At 27.8% G+C, this 21539-nt stretch overlaps 1 protein-coding gene and 1 pseudogene across 7 annotated transcripts; both read right to left on the bottom strand.

Moving 5' to 3' along the window:
• Nucleotides 1–2022: 2022 nt before the first annotated feature.
• Nucleotides 2023–12663, bottom strand: LOC111298865 (uncharacterized). Of its 5 annotated transcripts, none has more exons than XM_022893580.2 (5): nt 12415–12625; nt 11896–11996; nt 11536–11709; nt 3467–3511; nt 2023–3258 (listed from the first exon to the last, which is right to left on the bottom strand). In XM_022893580.2, exons 2-5 carry the CDS (start codon nt 11992–11994, stop codon nt 2629–2631), a joined length of 948 nt encoding a protein of 315 aa, XP_022749315.2. In that variant the 5' UTR covers nt 11995–11996; nt 12415–12625; the 3' UTR covers nt 2023–2628. The 5 variants fall into 5 exon arrangements, with proteins under 5 accessions (XP_022749315.2, XP_022749314.2, XP_089603023.1 ...); XM_022893579.2 differs by having other exon boundaries at nt 12371–12417; XM_089746897.1 differs by having other exon boundaries at nt 11557–11709; nt 12371–12417.
• Nucleotides 12664–18593: 5930 nt separating this feature from the next.
• LOC111300215 (protein GLUTAMINE DUMPER 2 pseudogene) lies at nt 18594–19976 on the bottom strand (annotated as a pseudogene). 2 transcript variants are annotated; one of them, XR_016329554.1, is made up of 2 exons: nt 19283–19976; nt 18594–18842 (listed from the first exon to the last, which is right to left on the bottom strand). The product of XR_016329554.1 is annotated as a protein GLUTAMINE DUMPER 2 pseudogene, transcript variant X2 (transcript). The 2 variants fall into 2 exon arrangements; XR_016329553.1 differs by lacking the exon at nt 18594–18842 and adding an exon at nt 18984–19047 and having other exon boundaries at nt 19283–19975.
• Nucleotides 19977–21539: the final 1563 nt, after the last annotated feature.

Raw genomic sequence — 21539 nt, 5'->3', positions numbered from 1 at the left:
TTTATATTAAATCCTTTTAGGATTGACTTTTACTGCTAAATGTAAGGAAAACATTCCTAGAGTGAGATAAAAACTATTTTTACAACAGATAAAATAAGATATCGTAAAAATTTTTTGAGATTGTTAGATGAATTTAAAAATAATAAATAAAATTTATAAATTTTTTTAATTAGGTATGATTAATTTTTTATTAAAATTTTAAAATTAATTAAAATTTATCAAAAAATAATTTTTTTTATTTATAAAAATAATTTAAGTTCAAGAGTCGGTTATGCATATGAAATAATTAACATTCTCGCAGTGTCAGTTTAAAACGATATTAATTAATTATGTGTTATTCTTTAATTTTGAGAAAAAAAATCTTAATTTTAGTATTTAAAATTAATTTTTTTTAATTTTTTTATTGTAATAATTTTAATAATTTTTTATTATTCTAGTTTATTTGAGAAAAATACTAAAACCTTGTTATTGAAAAAAAAAATCTTAAAATGACCCAATACATTAGTAACATTTAAAAAAAATTTCTCACATAAAAAATTCTCGAAAATCATTATTTGAATTTTTTAAATATCTCATCTTCGATTGTTCATATTTATCTTCAAGATTTATATATGTAATAAGATACGATAACTATAATTTAATCACAATAATATTAAAAATTTTTATTTTTTATTCTATTTATTAAAAAAAAATTTATTGAAAATTATTATAAATACTTCAATAAATTGATGACATTTTAGATAAATTTTATTACCTAAAGATTATTTAAAAATCACTATTTAAATTTCTTTATGATCTCATTTTTGAAAAATTTATTTATTATATATATTTTTAATGTGATGTACATAGATTAATTTGTGATACTATTACATTATATAAAAGTTCACTTTTAGAAGTGAAAAATAAATAAGAATTTTTCGTATTGAGAATTATTTTAAATATTATAATTTTTTGATAATTTTTTTTAAAAATATTTCTCACTTAAAGAATTTTCAAAAATTACTATCCAAATTTTTCGGAGTCTCGTCATCAAAAAGTCATTTAATTTTTTTCACATTCTATAATAAAAGTTTTCACAAAAATAAAAACAAATACCAATGATAAAAAATTTTAAAAAAAAAATTATTTTCATAAGCATTATTATTTATTTTAATTACATTTTTTTAAAATATTTTTTTTTGTAAGAAAAATTCAGGGGTAAATAGGTTGCTCAATCTTTCAGGTTATGGCAAAACGTGTTGTACCTATGAGCCTAAGATATGTGGCTACAGATCGTACATTCAAGATGACCCCAACAAATGATTATCGACAAAATTTGAACTTAGGACCTTTTGATCGAAAAAAATAATCTTAACCGATTGAATTAAACATTGGTATCTTTTTAAAATATTATTAACATAATGTAAAACATGCTAATAAAAGCCAAAATAAAAAAGTAAAAAAATTATATCTAAACAAAACCTTTACCTTGAAACCCAAAATCACGTGTCCACTAAGCCAAAAATTAAAGCCCAACAACCTCCAACAAATAGTCCAAGCAGACAAAACCTTAGGAGCTGGTCATGAGTTTTAGTTTAAATTCGAAATCTAAAATTTTGCATGATAAAAGTAAAGCAAGCTTTATTCCATCAAAACATAAAAAAATCGTCAAGACCATTGTAGAAAATAAGTTTTTACATATTTATTTGCTCCATTTCGTTCATTCTACTTTGCCTTCAATTATCCTCTCTCTTCCGATCACTTCATTATATTTTGTTCATTACCTTTCAATATGTCTTAAATCATCGTTGGTATGACTTTCATAATTTCAATTTGAGTCTAACGTACACATATAAATGGTGATAATGAAAATATTAAAAAATAATTGACCCAAAAAATAGAAAAAGAGCTCAATCCAGCAAATGAATGACACAATAGTACAGAACGATAAAAGATTATCTCCAACGAAGGATAAAAATGTAATTGGCATATCATGCATGAAAATCTTGGATTTAATAATTAATAAGAAGATCAAATTCATACTTTGTCTGCAAACTCAAACGCCATTGTTATTACATACGATAGAGGTCAAGTTGGAATAGCAAATACCCAAACATGCAATACAAGCAAACCATTGTACTTTTACACAAAGATGAATGTAGCTGTTGGAGATCAGATCAAAACGTATTCTTGATCCCTTAACCTAAAAAACTTTAGTTTTTAAGTTAGGGTTCAAAAATAGGTTTCAATTTAACCTCTGACAATAGGCCACTTTGTTGGATGCGTGGTGAGAGTCTATTGTACGTGCCATCTTGAATGAACTCCTATAGCGACACCAACAATCAGATGAGAGTCGTCTCTCACACCACGTATCCAAACTAATCAAATGTTAAAAGAGTTAAACATGTTACGCTCGGCACATAAAACACAGTACGGCAAGGTGAGTAAACCGTACTGTTGTTCTGGTAACGACCGTAACCTAGAAAACTCCTTAACATCAGAACCTTGTGAGAAATTAGTCCATCTCCCATGGACAACTTCACAAACCAGATAAGAGGGAAAAAAAAAAAAGGGCCCAAAATTAAAGAAGCAACACACCTAAAATAGCTAGAAATGGAGAAAGTTCTTGGTGCTGGAGCACTGGAAGGATCAAGGGAATAAACCAGTGCCGACAGACTTGCCATAGAAGTCTTTTGCATCAGCCAGACAGTCTTTGAAATCCTTGTATGTCTCCGCACGCTGCTTGTTCAAGGCATCCAATTTGTACTCTATGCTCTGAAGCTCTCGGTTTCCCATGCAGCCAAAATAAGCACGAGCAATTCTTTTCAAATGATGCATAGCAAAATCGACTTTGAAATCGATGCGAAGAGCATCCTTAATGGCATCCCTCCATTTTAACAATTTTTCCTCTGTAACTTGATGAAGCTCCATATCCTCCATCTCTTTAATTGTAGCACAGAAAAATAGATAGATTTTCTCCGCAACAATGGAGTTCATTAAACATGCAGCAGAAACATCACCATAGACATCGGTGATTCTTTCCACGGTAGAAACTAAAGACGATGGGAAATTATATCTTCCAATTTTTTTGTGTTCCCCATCAAAGCATACCATGAAGTCAGGGAAATCAATGCTGCTTGCAACATCGTCATCAAGTTTCTTCAGAAATTCAGTCAAGATGCTTTTCTTGAAAGTCTGAGAATTCTTAGGCTTTTCCGTTTCATTCGACAACAGATCATCCAATAATTCATCAAGTTCCAAACCGTTCATAACATGGAACTGAAATAAATAATTTTGGGATATATATTTCACAAGTCTGGAGTTATAAGAAAAATATTGTAATTAAGTAAAAAAAAACATGCATGTGATAACATTAATAAACATGTAAAGATACTATTTAAGTAAAAATGTCTAAAAGATACTATCAAAAGTAATAATAATGTTTTCAGACAAATCCATTCAACACAATTATAAGCAATTATCATACCTCGTCATCATTTCCCCCTGTATGAAAGACCATGCCTTGTTGGTCCTACAAATTATAATTAAGAAACGGAATTATCATAAATAAAATCATATGATATATATATATATGATAACATGTTAAATCCTGATTACTTTTTTTTTTTTTTCTACATATTACAGTTTTGGGGCTTAATGGAGGTTCCAATATTGTCATTAACTTGACTCACATTTGATCCCCTTTATACGGTGAGTTTTGGTTTCCTAGTATATTATTCACCGTCCAATTTTCAAATTCGTGGATTAATTTGTCAAGTGATTATTTTATATTTAATGTAAAATAATTAATATAAAATAATTAAAGAAATAGTGAATTCTTACATGCATAGATGTATTAAATATATATTAGTTAGTTTTTACACGAGTATATTCATTCCTATAGATTTATCAATTCTGTTTTGAACTTAAAAAATTCATTCAACTCACCTGATTTTAACTTAACTCAATTTGATTATAAAAAATAACAGCCCGAACTTTTTCTAACCCGAATCAAAATAATCCGAACCTGAAATAACTTGAACTGTAATGATCCAAACCAAAATGACACAAATTAATCCGAAATAATTAGAGACTAAATTAAGTATAATTTTATTTAAAAACATTAATTTAATAAAAAATAAATATAATATAAATGATAACTTATAAAAGTTATTGAAAATATCATATTAATATATCTTTTTAATATCAAACTAATATAATTTATATATATGTTATGTTATTTATAAATTTTTTATAATTTATAATTTGATTTAAAATAAATTATATATTTTTAATTTTCATAGCTATACATTTCAATATATTATTTGGAATAAATTAAAATATATAAAACAAACCATTGATTTCTGTATATATACCATGTTTATATTATAATTATATTATGAATTTTTAATCATGTAACTTAAAATTATCTACTGAGTTACAATTAATAAAATTCAAAATAATAAGCTATTGAATAATGACGTACAATTATACTAAAGTCATTATTTATATTGTAACTATATTATTAAAATAAAAAATAATTATATGTTAAATGTCCATTATAAATAAATATTTAAAATGATTTTTATATAATTATATTAAATATGTAATTGTGTATTATAATTAGAATTTTAAAATATTTTTATATATTTATATTAAATTAAAATAAATATAAAAAACTATTAAATGTATCAAATGTGACAAATACGTGTGTAATCACATAACACGGTTTAATTAAATATATTTTTTGTGTCTTACAATTGTTGACATATTAAAGATGGAAAATATATTTCTAAAACCTATACATTTTTCTCTTATTGTTTTAATATCATTTCATTATATCAATTTTAAATTTGTCAAAATATAATAAAATCACATTTTTTAAATTATATAAAAATTAAATTAATTTAAAACATACAAATTACTATATTTATATTTATATTTATATTTATATTTTATTTTTTTAATATTTTTTATCTTTTAATAAAACCCATACTTTTAATTTTACTAATTTCAACTCAACTTGTACATTACCCATTGTGTTGCATGTCACCATTTGTCGTTTCCTTTTTGTTTTTTTAATCATTATAGTTGCGTGAAGAAAGAAAAAGAGTTGGTGAAAGAGTTTTATCTTAAAACAAAGAATAGTTAATGATAAGACAAAAAATAAAATTGATAGAATAAAAAAAAAATCAAGAAGAGAGATTTGGATAAAAAAAACAAATGATGATGACCAAAAAGAGAAGGATGATGAAAATAAGATAGATTTTCTTTCTCTCCACCTTTTGATTTCTCTTTCTTTCCTTTCTAAAAAAATTTAAACCTTTTTATTATTTTTTTGGTTCCCATTCTAATTTCTCACTTTTTGGTATCATCAATCACCAAAGAGTATTTTTTCTACTAGCTTGAGTTTTAGCACTTCGCAATAGTCAATAAGGAGTTGATCGATTATAACCCATTAGAGAAAGTATCCAATTTAGTTTCTTAAACTTTTTACTAAGAATAATGACTTAACTCCCATAACATATTTATTTGAGCTCAATTATATATTGCTTGATGGATAAAAAGACTTGTAGAAGAAAAATTTTAAGAGAAAAAAAATTTTTAATAGGCAAGTTAGTATGTTTATAAGTAGGTGAAGTCTCTATAAAAATTATATATGAGATAAAGATGTAAGAAAATTGTAAGATTTTATAAGATAGACACTCCATATGAGTATTAGAGATTTATGTCTTATAAGTTTGAATGTTTGTGAATGGATTAAAAAAAACTGAGACGGTCCACATAGGTATGGTGCATGAGAATGAACTAAAAGAGATTGAAAGGATCCACGTAAATATGAGAAATAGGTACATATGGATATATGTTTGTATTGAAATGTGCACATGAATATGTATTTGTTTAGATTAAAAATACTTCATATGACTAAAAAAGATTGAGAGGATTTATGGATATTAGTTATTTAATTTGATTTGTATGTTTGTAATTTTTATAACTAGTGAATCTTGTTTCTCACCCGTGGATGTAAGACGATTGGGTTAAATCACATTAAATTATTATCTCTTGTGTGTTTAATTGATTGTTTGATTATACTTCTACTGGTTTGATTGGAAGAAGATTTTTAACCTAACAAGTGGTATCAGAACTATGGTGATCTCTAATATATGGTATTAGAGATAAGGTTCGAGATGTGAAAAAAACTGATGGTTCAAGCCATGAGAATAGGCAAGTCCAGAGGAGCTCCACTCAAGGAAGAAGTTCGAGTACATGTTTTGAAAATCGATTTGCATGAAACGTGTACACACACAAGAGAAGATTGTGAGACTTCCATTGCAAGTAGAGCTAAACATGTTTAGCATGAAAATTGATGATTTGATTGTCTTTAAGTTAAGGTAGAGATTATTAAAAATAGTGACTCAAATCCCATAAAAGATTTGTTTTAGATTAATCAGATATTGCTTGATAGACAAAAAAACTTACAGAAAAAAATTTTAAGAGAAAAAAGATTCTTAATAAGCAAGTTAATATGTTTATAAATATGTAAAATCTCTATAAGGTTAGATATGAAGAAAAAATGTAAGAGAGTTATAAGATTTTATGAGATACACATTCCATATGAGTATTGAAGATTTACGTCTTATGGGTTTAAATGTTTGTGAATGGACTAAAAAAGACTGAGAGGGTTCATATAGGTATGGTACTTAAGAGTAAACTAGAGAAGATTGAAAAGATTCATATAAGTATGATGAATAAGTACATATGGGTATGTATTTGTGTTAAAAAGGTACACATGAATATGTGTTTGTTTAAGTTGAAAATACTCAATGAGACTAGAGGAGATTAAAAAGGTCTATGAGTATTAGTTATGAGTGTTTGATTTGATTTGTATGTTTGTAATTCTCTATAACTAGTGGATCTTGTTTTTAATCTGTGGATGTATGTGGTTAGGTTGAACCACGTTAAATTATTATCTCTTATATGTTTAAATGATTGTTAAATTATGCTTTCGTTAATTTGATTCGAAAGAGGTTTTTAGCCTAAAACTTTTGTTGCTATTTTTATTAGATCTAACCAACTAGAGGTATTTTCGATTGATCCAACCTTTGGATTAGGGTTTTTAATCATTTTTAATGAAAAATATTTAGGTTTTTACTTTAGGTTTTCTTTTTTGTATTTGTAAAAGAATAATGATGCAAGTGATTAATTTATTTTTCTATTTAATTTTGTTTGTTTTTATTAATAGTAATATTTTTGAAATTATTAATGAAATGGTAGGTTGCCTTAGTCGTTAAAGTTAATAGTTTTCAAAAAATGATATTTTGAAAATGATATTATGATTTGAAGCAAAGGAAAGAATACCTTTGTTGTATCTTAAATGCTAATAATACTTGACTTTAACATCTGAAGATGATATTTAAACATTTAAATGTTGGAACCACTAAGTTATTTTTCCTAAATTTTGTATAGTCATTATTCTATGTTGCGTATGGGAAGCTAGAACTACACTTGCTTCTCTAATGTATTTATTTAATTGTTTACATGTTACTCAAAAATGTACTATAAAACTTTATGCTTAGTATATCATGGAATTACTACAATAAGCAAATATTTAGGATGAAAGATTAGCTTAATTATTTCTTATTTTTTAGCTTCCATTGTTTGTCACAAAATGTGACATGGTTGTGATGGTTATATAATAGGGAAGACCAATCAAGGATAGACATGACATCTAGATTTTACGTGCTATTCGATTCAGGTAAAAAGTTAATATTTTATTTAAGGCAATGAATCTGTTTATTATGTTCTATAATGGTTGAGCAATTTAGTTCCTGAAACAAAAAACGATCTATAAATATCATGAAAATTATCTAAAAATGTTAAAATATATGGCTCCTGCTTATGGTAAAGGTTCATAATGTGAACTTGTTAATTTTAAATTAATCTTTATTTTGAAATGACAAAATTAAACTAAATAAGCTTATTAAAATTTTGAAAAAAATTTATTTAGTACATGTTCTTAAGTTTTATTATTTTTTGTACTAAATAAATAATGTGTTTTTCAAAATGTAAACAAACTTTCTTTATATTTTTTTATTTCTCAAATCAAAAAGTTCTTTAAACATTATTTATTTGAACGTAAATAAAAATTTAATTATTATTTTTAAAATAAATTTATTCATTTTGGACTCAATACAATTTTGATAATATTAGTTTTGAAAAATAGATTAACTTATGAAAGTTGTTTTACAAAAACAAAATTTTTCAACATTGAAATTGTTTTATTTTGCTGTATTAATTCACAAAGTCTTAATATTTGAATTTTATATCGTTGGAAACCTCTTTTAATCTATTTTTCGATGGATCAAACAAAATCAAAATCCAAATTTTTTTTAAAAAAAATTTAAATTTTTACTAAACACTATGTAATTGTTTAAAAGCTGCAAAAGAGATAGTTTTAAAAATTCACTATAATTCGAATATAATGAATTAGATGATAAATTTTATATGAATAGAAAGCCCTTTTAACTCTAGTTTTAAATCTTCAAACAATTTTTTATTTAGAGTCGTATAATTCAAGATATGATCAAATTCGTGAGTAAAGTATAAAACAAGAAACAACTAATGACACTATTCATCTAGAATAATTCAGTATCCAATATCTGGCTTACCCAATCGATCGGGTACCAAAACCAATCGATCCCCTCAACTGTAATGGTAAAAAATTGAGTGAAATTCAAGAACCAATCGATTTCCTATCAAAACCAATTGATCCCTTCTTTCAAATAAGCTCTGACGGCTAGTTTCAGAGGAGAAAATCATATGTTTTCATTTTCAAAGCTTCTCCAACGTTAATTCCTCAATTCCTCTATAAATTGGACATTCCAACACATCAAGAAGGTTGAAAAAATAAGAGAGCAAGCATTAATAAGTCATATTTTCATTCTCTCAAAGAAATCAAGAGTTTTAGAGTCAAAATTCCATATTTATTGTATCTAAGCCATCTTTGTTGTATTAATTCATCAATCTCCTTGTGCTTCATTAGGCAAACACTTAGCCTTTGGAAGGTATTTTAGTTTACATTTCAATTGAGTAATTTTGTAATCAATAGGTAAGGTATCTTCTTGTATTTATGAGATTCAGATGTTACTTAGCCTAAAAACTAGAGTGACAGGTTGGTATCTAAGCCTTACAAAAAAGATAGAGTTGTAATCTTTCCTTAATTAGTGGATTAAAGCCTCGGTGAAGACAACTAAAAGAGAAGACGTAAATGTCTTGAGGAAAAAGCTCAAACCTCTATAAATCTTTGTGTTTAATCTTTCTATCCCTACCCTTTTTACGATTATTATTGTTTATATTTGTTTCTAGGATTATTAATTATTGTTGTTTGCAACATTTTTTTCATTAAGGAGCTTATTGTTTTAATTCTTCATTCATTTATTTTGAAATCGTTATTTAGGAAGTATTTGGAGAAATCTAATTCTTCCCTCTTGAATTATCATCTCACCTAAAAAGCTAATAATTAATATTAAAACATTGATCTCTTTTTGTAGGTTTAACCACTTTGAGTAAAGATCTTATTGTTTAATTTAGAATCCAAGATGGTAAGAAGTCCTCAAAGCTCTCATGATTGAAAATTTTAAATTTTGTGAATAAAAAATGAGAATGAAAATGTTCATCATGTCACAAAATTTTAAAGCTTGATTAATGATAAAAAAAAAAAGGCTTCGAACTCCTTCAAATGATGCAAACTATTTAAAGCAAGCGATAGATAAAACTAAAGCCAAGTGTTTACTCTATGAAGCTCTTGACTCTCATAACTTCAACTTGATCTCAAATTGTTCAACCTCTAATAACAAATTTTCAACTAACATGCATCATGTCTCATGACTATTGAAGAATCGAAGATAACTTCTAATTCTATTGATTCAAATGAATATAATTTTCATAAGTTACATGATGAATATAACGAGTTAGTAATTGAGTTTGAAAAAATGTACTTGAAACGTAAAAAAATAATTTTAAAATTAAAAGTTGAAAATGAATATTTAATGAATATGAAGAATGATTTGAAAAAATAAAATGATAAATTGAAAATGAATTTTAAAGCTTGCCAAAAGAAGAATGAAATGCTAGAAGAGGAGAATTTAGAATTGAGAATAAAATTTCATGAGTTGATGAATTAAAAACATAAGAGTGTCAATAATTCAAATATTAAAATGATTAAATGTAATTTTTGTAATTTTATGTTCATACCACACATACTTGTCTTATAAAAAGAAAATTTCCATTTAAAATTAGGCAAATATGGATTCAAAAAGAATAAGAGACTTGATCACTAACTCTCAATGACCCAAAACAATTTAGGTACCAAAAATCAAATGAAGAATGTCTTTTGTAAGTGTGCTAGAGCAAGAAGCAACAATATAAGATTGAAGATTGAATACTTTAGACACACAATGGAGATGGATAATTTCTAAACTTTTATTTTAAGTGAACATGAAATCGGTTGCCTATTCTTGTTAAACATTGAGTGTTTAATAGATATTGATATATGTTTTATTAATATATCTTGAATATACCAATTTTATTTGACATATGTGAGCTTGAATTAAGTATGCATTTATTTTTTTCTTTTGAATGCATGATTTTAATATATTCCTTATGTTTGTTGATATTGTGTTTAATGCTTATTTGCTTGAGATACATTTTATTCAAACTTGATTAAATAATCTATTTAAATTTAATCTAATTTAATTTTAAAAATTAATAAATTGCATACAAAATGACTTGAGCTCGAGTGATTTAAATCCAAATAACTCAGGTGTCAAATATGAAATTCCTAAATTGAAATGATCCAAAATTGAATTGGTTTGAACCAAAAGTGACCTAAATTCAAAGTGACCCGAACTCAAAACAACCAAAAAATGAAATGACCCAATCCAAAATTAACCAAATTTTTTAAGACCCAAAATGACCCCAACTAAATTAACGCAATCTAAACCCAACTTGACTCGCCCAATTGATAGATTTACAACTTCACAATTTACATAACAAATCAAATCAAATTTATTCACTCAAGGAGTAAATACATTCATAATCCCTAACTTTTTATATATTCTAGTTCTATTTTAATATTAATAATTCGTTAACTATTCTATTTGTATGATGTTTCATAGTGATTTTATTTTGATAATTTCATTAAATTATTTTGTTAACAATTGAAAAACATGCACGCAAGGAATGCCAAAAAAATGTCCACGTGACAATGACATATCACATTATCTACAATATGGACATTTGGTTAGTTTTAACAGAAGAATTTGACAAAAAAGCAAAATATAACCATTTAGAAAAGTTAGGATCTAAATGATCCAATTCAAATGATTCTCGTTAAACTAAAATCCAGAAAAAAAAAAAAAAAAAAAAAGTTAGGGAAACATGGAAAAATTCAAGAAATCTTGATGTGCATTTGTTATTAGTTTTAAATGATTATTGATTTGAGGCTATAGACAAAAGAGAATCAAAGAGTGAAATAAAATTTTAATCAGTCCCTACCAATAAGCTAAGATTAGTTACTTGGGTATAAAAGCTTCTCTGGCCGGTTGAGTGGGAAACATAATTTTCATGTTTCTGAAAATTTTTGCCAGGAACTTTCGAGTATTGGGAAATCATCCCCTCAATTATTCCTTTGAAGAATCTATTTTCCGCAGCTAACCTTGCATACTCATTCTACAAGCATTTGTTTTCAACATTCAGTATAATATTTGCACAATAGAAAGCTAAACTAAAAGCAGAAGAGGGAAGCATCAAATCACATTAATGGAAATGTTATGATATTTTATTGATTTATAGTTATAATTATACGCTAAAAAAAAAAAAAACAGCAGAGAGAAACAGAGAAAGAGATTTCTTTACCTTCTTTTTTTGCCTGTACCTTCTCTTATTTTTTCCTCTTTGAAAAACTCTTGGGTGTGGTCGTTTGGAAGCTTCAGATCGAGCTATTTGCTGATGCATCCCTGAGCCAAATTGTTCCAATTACTTTGGTTATTGCTATAGAATTAAATTAAAATATTTAATTTAGACAATTGATTGATTTTACAAAAAAATATCATAATAAATAATCCCCTTAATCTGTTTGCAGAATAAAAAAGAGAAAGATCATGGATGATCAACCAGGAAGTGAGTCAACTAAAGGTCAACTTATAGTCAACTCTACCCATAAAAGCTGGGAAATGCAGAAAAAGAGATGAGATCAACAGAGAATGGGTATAGATAATCTCCATAGAATGAAAGAAAAAAAAAAAAAGAAAAGAGAAGAAACTGATTCAACTTTGGTTCATTTCTATAAAAGAAGCTAATTTAACACGAACAGGGAAAATCAAACACTTACCTGAGAAGCTGATTTTACAAGAACAAGGAAAATCAAACACTTACCTGCTTCAGAATCCTATAATTAAGCTCCACCCTTTACTCTTCTGATCAGCAACAACTTGCAAATTAAGTAAAATCTTAAAACGAATCAAGACTTCCAACAACAAAAAAGCAAGACTCAGAAAAGACTTGTTGTTGAACTTGAACCATCCGATTAGGCCCCACGAAGATTATTGGAACCGTTAGATCATAGATGGTGAGAAAAAAGCGCATTCTTTTTTGTTTAACCGTGTCTCGTGCATTATTATATTTCAATCGCACGATAGCCTCAAGTGATCGAACGTTTTTTAACCCTATTTCGCGTTGCCGAATGTTCTGGACGCTGTCTAGTGCTTGTCAGTCCAATCTTCCAGTAAACTAATTTTGTTGGAATGTCGAACCCTTTTCATATTGTTCCCTAAGGATACTTCATTGCAAAGCTTTTTTTTTTTCAAAGAGTATTATGTTCGCTGTTAGTACTATGATTCTGCGGAGATGGAGAAATTGATTCTTCTTTGAACTTATTTTTGCTTGCTTTAGGGAAACTTAAGTCTAAAACTATAAATGTTAAAATTTGCTATATTGGTATCACTCACTCGTAATTGTGTAGAATTTGCTATTCTTATGTGACCAAAATCCGAATTGGAAACCTCCTACACTTTCGCTTTTATCTTAAATCCTTTTAGGATTGACTTTTATTGCCAAATGTGAGGAAAACATTCATAGAGTGAGATAAAAACTATTTCTACCACAGATAAAATAAGGCATTGAAACGATTTTTAGTAATCGCTAGATGAATTTAAAAATAATAAACAAGAATCCTCACAAATTTTTTTTAGTTTTATGTAATTGATCACTTATTATAATTTATTATTTTAATAAAATTTTAAAATTAATGAAAACTTACTAAAAAGATAATTTTTTGGGTTTGTGAAAATAATTTAAGTTCGAGAATCGATTATGTATATGAAATGATTAACATTCACTAAGTATCTGTTTAAAACGGTATTAATTAATTATATTTTATTTTTTAATTTGACTAAAATAATTTTAATTTTGGTATTTAAAATTAATTTTTTTAATTTTTTTATTGTAATAATTTTAATAATTTTTTTATTATTATATTTTATTCGAGAAAAATACTAAAATCTTATTATTGAAAAAAAATCTTAAAATGACTTAATATGTTGGTAATATTGAAAAAAAAATTTTCACTCAGAGAATTCTCGAAAATCATTACTCAAACTTTTTAAATATCTTATTATCGATTGTTCATATTTATTTTTAAGATTTATACATGTAATAAGATATGATAACTATAATTTAATATCGATAATATTAAAAAATTCTATTTCTTATTCTATTTATTAAAAAGGGATGAAAAATTTTTATCGAAAATTATTATAAATGCTCCAATATATTGGTGACATTTTAGATAAATTTTATTACCTAGAGATTCTTAAAAAATTACTACTTAGACTTCTTTAGGATCTCATTCTTAGAGATTTTATTTATTATATATATTTTTAATATGATGCACATGGATTAATTTGTAATGCTATTACGTTATATAAAAATTCAATTTTAGAAGTGAAAAATAAATAAGAATTTTTCATATTGAGAATTATTTTAAATATTTTAATTTTTCGGTAATATTTCTAAAAAAATTTTCTCACTTAAGAAATTCTCAAAAATCACTATTCAAATTTCTCGGAATCTTATCATTGAAAAAGTCATTTAATTTTTATCACATTCTACAATAGAAGTTTTCACAAAAATATAAATAAATACCAATGATAATAATTTTTTAAAAAAATATTTATTTTCACAAGCATTATTATTTATTTTAATTACATATTTTTTAAAAAATATTATTGACATAATCTAAAACATGGTAATAAAAGCCAAAATAAAAAAATAACAAAATTATACCCAGACAAAACCTCTGCATTAAAACCCAAAATCATGTGTCCACGAAGCCCAAAATTGAAGCCCAGCTACCTCCAACAAATGGTCCAGCGGATAAAATCTTAGGAGCTGGTCATGGATTGTGGGTCAATAGCTGATGCTGGTCTTTAATCCAATGGCCCTTAAAGCCTAAACCCAGGTTGAATCCAACTGACCCAAATTTGGTGGGCTTATAGATCATATTAGAAACAGGCCGGAGTTGAGAGCTGGTTTTGACTCGGCAGATTCTTTCCTTTTTTTTTTTCAAGTATAAAACTTTGTGCTTTTTTTTTTAACTCACTCCTTTCCCCTTCACAAAAAAAAACTTCTTCTGCAAAAGAAACAAAAACCCAACAACTAGGTTCTTCAAAATCCCAGATTTCGGCTGTTACACCATCGCCACTTCTCGTTTCCAGCCTCGGATCACGGCGACGATACGTCTTTTTCTCTTTTTTTTTCTTCTTCTTCTTTTTCGGTTGCGCCTCCTTTCTTTTCCAGCGACCCCAGCCAAAAGCCTCTTCAGCCGCCAATCCTGGCTTCGACGGGCCTCCTCAGTCCTCTCTTTCTCCTCACTTTTTAAAAATGAAACTGATTTGATTTTTTTGTTTTTAAAGAAAATGAAACTGATTTCTTTTCTTGTTTTTTATTTTTTGTTTGCATGATGGCTTTGGCTCTGGTGGTTCCTCCCCTCGGGGAGAACTGTGTTTTTTTTTTTTTTTCTGGTTTGTTGCTGTGGTCGGCTGAATGGGGTTGTATCAGGTTTTTGGGTATTTTTCTTGGGTTTGATGATGATCTGTGGAAGTATGGTAATTTTTCTGGTGGTTGTGGATTGGTGATCTGGTGTTAGTTTTTTTTTTTTTTTTTGGGTAGAGGCGGCTGGTGTTTGAGCATGGGAGGATTTCAAAGACTCTGGCTATATGGAAAACAAGGGGCCGTTTGGGGCTTTTGCTGGCGAACGGGTAGAGGGTCTGGTTCCAAGGGGCTTGGGTTTTTGAAATTGAAATGCAGGGTCGGTTGTTTGAATGGTCGGCCGAGGCTTGGTGCGTGCGCTGGTGGTGGCCTTCTATTGGTGAGGGTCTGAGATGTGCAAGAGGCGGTGATGAGAGGCTGGGTTGATGCAATGGAGGGGCTTGGTGCGGGTGACGGGAAGGCAGGTAGGCTATGCTGCTAGGCCCATGGCTTGGGTAAGGTCTGTATTGGGGCTCGGCTGAGCGGCAAGGTGTTTGCAAGGGGTTGGCAGGTGGAGTGCAGGGACTGGGATGGTATTGAGGGACTATGCTGGGGCTCCGGAGATGGGCGAATGAGACTTGGCTTAGTCTTGTGAGAGGGCTTGGTGCTTGCCGAAAAAAATGGGTGTTTGAACCCCCTTCCTTTGTGTTTTTCCCCCAATCTTTTTGATCTATGATTCTTAGTATGGACAAAATTTTGCAGAGTTTGGTGGCTGCTGGCAATGTGCAAGGTCATCTCTAGACCACTGTGGGTCGTGAGTGAAGTTGATGTGGTTTACATGCAGTCTTTAATCATTTTCAGTAGGCCATCCAGTTGATGTATATGATCGAGCATGAATTATAGCAAAGAATTTCTCTGATGCTGACGCTGATGGATATTTCTGTGTAATGCCATTTCCGTAACGCGCATTGAGCTTTTCTAACTATTCCGACGTATGCAGGTTTGCTAAGCAGTGAGTTACCGCAGTTTCCTGATGAAAAGATCCACATTTTCCCGTTTGCATCAAAATTAAAAAAAAAATCACAATAAAAGTTGTTACTGAGTTGATGATAGAATATTGAACTTTTAATTTTAATATTAAGATTCAAATATCCATATTTTAATAAAAAAAATGGATGCATGTATAAAAAGCAAGACGTGTCCAAAAGAAGGCATCGAAAGAATTTCTAAATTTTTAAAGCATATTATGCACATTTCGTGGCTTGGTCAAAGGGTTTAAGTAATTTTTGAAACTCTAATTAGGGCATTGTTGTCGTTAACTTGCTGTTGATTTTTGGTGTTTCAAATTTTGTTTTTGGATAGAAAAGAGGGTGGCTCTTGCGGGCTGTGTTGGATCGAGCCTCTGAAGTGCACTCGACGATGTTGGCAAATAGTGGGGTTCATGGTTAAGTCAAACCAAGTTTAATTGATAATTTGTCCATTTTAATTTTGTTTAATTTAAATTTATTATAAAAATAAATATTTTTATAATTGTTTTTTTATATTTTAAAACTAAAAAATAAATAAAAATAATTATAAATATGAACATATATAAGATTTAAATTTTAAAAATCTTATTCAAAACTCATCTCATGAAAAAATTTACGGACAAAGAAGAAGGGAAGGATTTGGATGGCATAAAAAGAGAAAGAAAAAGAAAGAAGCACGTAAATGATTTAACATCTATTCATTTTAGACTTGATTTGGATGGCATTGCAATTTCAGTGAGATACAATTACCAACTAAAAAGCCATCAAAAGGCCACAATGAAATCCAAATGCTTCGATGGTAAAGTTATTTTTAACACATTGAAGTTTTAAGATTTGGTGAAAAAATTATTTTCTACCGTAGCTATATTTTTTTATATTACTTATGCTTTTTTTTTTTAATTTTTAGTTTATAGTGCGCTAGAATTTTTATTTTTTATTTTTTTAATTTTTCATATTTTATTTAAAAATGTTTAAATAATTATGTTAATTTAATGTAATAAATAAATTTTATAATAATTAATAAGTAAATAAATAAACATATTCATAATATAAGAATTAATTAAACTATATAATTACATAAATAATAAAATAGATAAATATTATTAATTATTAATTTAATGTGAATAAATAAATTTAATCTAATGATATTAAGGATATTAAATATAAAAATTATTATATTCAAAATTTAAATTAATTTATTATATGAAAATTTTAATTTAATGATATTTATTATCATCGTTCAAACATTTTAATCTCATATTAATATAATCAATTTTATCTGGATCATTATTTCCAATCTCACCCTGCTCCGTCTCATTACTCGTCCTGATGACTTAATTTCTCTTATGAGAAAATTTTTATGAAAAGCGATCAATGATTGAAAAAGTAACAAGAGAATCAAAAATCAACTCACACTTGCCAGTTGGCATTCGTTAATGAACCAAGGAGAGGGAAGAAAACTATGGGCTCTTCGTTTCTGTTTCAAAGTTCGTACAAGATTTTTGAGTTTTGGGCAATTTTTTTTTTCCTATGATCGTACCTGTTTTAACCTTTTTGGAAATTACCATGCAAAATGCAGTGCAATAACTTACGACTAATTATTCAAAGAAAAATAAACAAAAGAAATCATGATTTACCTTAATAGGCTCTTAAAGTTTAGTCACATTAATGTAACTACTGACCACATTTGTAAAATTTTATCAAAGTTGTTAAATATACAATCTAAAATTTAAATTATAATAAATATAGGTATGATAAATAAAGATATAAATAAAAAAATCAAATATTATAAATAAAATAAAACCTCCAATTTATCAAATTAAATTTTAAATTAAATTAAATTCATAAAAATTTACAACTTGAATACAATCAAACTCATACAATTTAATGGTTGAATAATTTGTTTTATTAAATTATTTATTTACAGTTTACGTTTCTTACAAAAATAATTACCAAAAAATTGATAGTAAAATACAAAAGCTTATGTAAATTGTCAGCATATATTAGTTTTCGGACTTTGAATCAAGAAATCCTTCGAATTTAGAATTTAATTTGTTAATAACTTGTGGTTTGAAATTTGTAAACTAACCATTGGTAGAACTTATATTCGATCGATGAAGAATAGAGTATCACAGTAGATGGATAATCTCTAGATGGCTTACCTCTTAAATCACTATGTACCAATGATCGTTGCACCCATATATAATTGCATTTTCAATAGAAACCGCTAATTTAGCGACAAATTGTGGTTAGCCTCTATTAAGTGTGGATTATTGATGAGTTTGAACCACTTTGGAATAAAAATTGCCCACTAAAAGTGTATCACTGGTCTCTAAAACCTAAAATTAAATTTCGTGCTCTAGTGTTTTTTTTTTTTTTTTTACACAAAAAGCATTGTTTGAGATTTAAATTTTAAATGTGAAAGTAAAATATAATTAAACAACCAAATGAATTCAACTTTATCCGATTCTTTGGATAAAATTTAAAAAAAAAAATGGAAAAGCCAGCTTTAAATGACTCAACCCACCAAACTAGGCAAGGATTATTAATGCACATAAATTCAGCCAAGATGATTTTGTAATTTGAAGATATTGATGAATTGCAGTTACATGTTGGAACTGTTTTAGTAGCAGAGCAAAGTACAGACTTGAAGAGAACCAAATCGAAATTTTTGAGAGAGAGAATGGTCAAGACAACGCTGTGCAGCTTCAGCACGCCGCATCAGAGAACGTGCACAGAACGAAACCTAGCAGCATAGCCTCACACGTGACTTTCTTTGAGGAGAGCCCCAGTTTGTCAAAATTTTGTCTGTCAAACAGCAAGTTTCTGGATTTTGCAAAAGGAAACATGGCAAAAATCTATATATATATATGCTACCAGAAGTTTTTCTAGATTCGATTTAGTAAAATTTAATGTGAGAAAACTTAACGAAAAAACTCTGAAGAGATCCTGATAACGAAGAACAGTAAATTCTTCCTTCCTTCCGTTCAATCTTTGTAAAAATTTGCATTTCCTGAATTATAAAAAAGAGAAAAGACCAAAAAAAGTAGTAAAACAAGGCAAAAAAGTTTGCTGCTACAAAAGTAAGTTCACATCAATCAAACATGCAGGCTGATACACAGACCGACAATCCCCCCACCTGAAAAAAAGACTCAAAAGGCAGAATTTTAAGCTCTCTTTCAGAAGAGGAACCCACCTAGAGAAACCCAACATCTCCTAGTATAAAAAAAAAAAAAAAGAATTCTTACAAAATAAAGGGGAGAAAGAAAAATCAATGCTCCCGTGTCTCCCGCTGATTTGAGAATTGCTGGGTCCCTGAGCTCCTACTTTGCACCTGATCGTCACCTGTACTCTCCTCCTTCTCTCCTTCCTCCTCCGATTTCTCACCCTTTTCACAGCAACAGCCCTTTTCACTCTTGTCAGCAAAAGAAGAAGACTTGGTAGAAGAAATGGGGGTGGCCAAAAACGTTGGCTTTGCTTCTCCGGCCATTATCACTAGAATCTTTTGTTCCATAACAGGTGCGCCGCCTCCTTTCTGGGTCTCCTCTCCTTTACCTTCTCCTGCTTCCAAGTCTCTCTCCCCTTGCCCTTCCTCACCGTTCTCAAGGTAGCCTGATAGTTTCCAATAAGAACAAGCGAGAATGAGAAGCGCAAACGCTATGAGACCAAGCATGGCAGCCAAGCCACCGAACAAGTACGGAACTGGTGAATGCCATGGTGAGTGTGGAGTAGCGACTCCTGAAGTTGTCTTTCCCGTGACATTAAATGGCTCCCTTGCTTCCATTTTTGTTTGCTTTCAGATCAAAGTTTGAAGCAAAAGTTACCAGGGAAAAGAAAGAGAAAAATCTAAGATGGTTTTTTGGGAGTTGTTGCGAAGGTGTTTGTAGGAAGAATGGTATGATTTATGGCGTCATTTTGTACTAATATTGGGAAGGGGCCACAAAGTGAGGCAGTCAGAGTTCTTTGTGAATTTCTAAAGAAAACATGCACTCACTAGTCCAAAAAAGGAATCTTAAATGTACTTATCTTTGGGCTGAAAACAGATAAAAGCTGATCTTCCCTCTCTTTCATACGTGGATTGCACCTGTTAAAATTATAGTGACACTGCGTTTCAGGATTGTTACAGGCATGGTTTCATGGGCATAAATTTTATAATATTAAAAGATTAATAATGGTGGGTAATCAAATTAATGGTTAACAAATAAAGATAAAATATTTAAAATAAAAGAAATATTTTCTTAAGTTAAATAATTAAAATATAGAGATATTTATTTTTAAGAACTTTTAAAATTTTAAATTTATTTATTAAGGAAATGATAATATTTTAATTGATAATATAAAAAAATGCATATGATACATCGAATATAAATTCATAAATTACATATTTTCAAAGAAGAGTTAACAACGAGACAAGTTGTGCAATGACCACGTCCTAGAATTTGAGATTGAAGTAGTTTTGGATACATTACTTTGTGGTTTGGGTCATTTTTAATTTAAATTACTTTGATTCTTTTTTTATATTTTAAACAAAATTTTAATTAAAATTAAGTAAAGTTAAATCTAATTTCTAAAATACCATATATATATATTAATGATCATTTTTTAGTTAAAGTAAAATTTAAATATAAAAACTAGTATAAACGACAATATTTTATATCTTTGAGTCATTTCTTTAAGTCGATTTTCATTTGAGTCTATTGGTATTAAGATTAAGTTGGTATATTAGAGTGTTGATACTTTTAAAATCATATTAGATTTGGGTAGGGTATGGCTTCCAACTTGTCAAATGATATTTTTCAAATCAAGTATGATTAATCCAAGACCCTAATTTTAATGAAAATATTAATGATCAAATGCCATTTTGTATATTTGTTTAGAAAAAGAAGTAATATTGTCACGACCAAGCAAATATCATATAATTACGTAACAATCATGTAATCAAACTTCAAGTTTGGAATCACTATAAGAAAAATGCTTTTTACTGACAAAATTTTTAATAAATAAAAATTAATTTTTCATCAATAATAGTATTATCAACATATTTTATCGACGGTGTTAGACAAGTTGATAATGATACTTTATTAATAATAAATAAAACTTGAGGGTAATTATTGATAAAATTTTAATTAATAAATTTCGTCGATAATTACCGATAAAATTATTAACGATAGAATTTATCGATGATAAAATCTATTAGTAATTTATGTTAAATTTTATCAGTATTTTGTCAGTAATATATTGGTAATTTTTATTTTTTAATTATATTTAATATATTATATTTATAATTTTTGTTATTTTATTTTAATTTTTTAATTTATTTTTAAAATAATTACATAAATACTAAATATACATAAATAAAAAAAATGCTTCATGTTATTTATAAAAGAATGTAAAATATTTTACAAAATTATTTATTAATTCTATTAAATAAAATACAAAAAATACAGGCAACTAAAGTGTAACCGCATAATGATCAAAATGAAACATTTGAGGTATAGTCGCATA

Source organism: Durio zibethinus, chromosome 18 (assembly GCF_047325235.1).
Source record: "Durio zibethinus cultivar Kanyao isolate XHJ-2024 chromosome 18, ASM4732523v1, whole genome shotgun sequence".
Lineage (NCBI taxonomy): Eukaryota > Viridiplantae > Streptophyta > Magnoliopsida > Malvales > Malvaceae > Durio > Durio zibethinus.
Note: the sequence above shows the minus strand (reverse complement) of the source record. Positions and strands in the feature narration are given on the sequence as shown.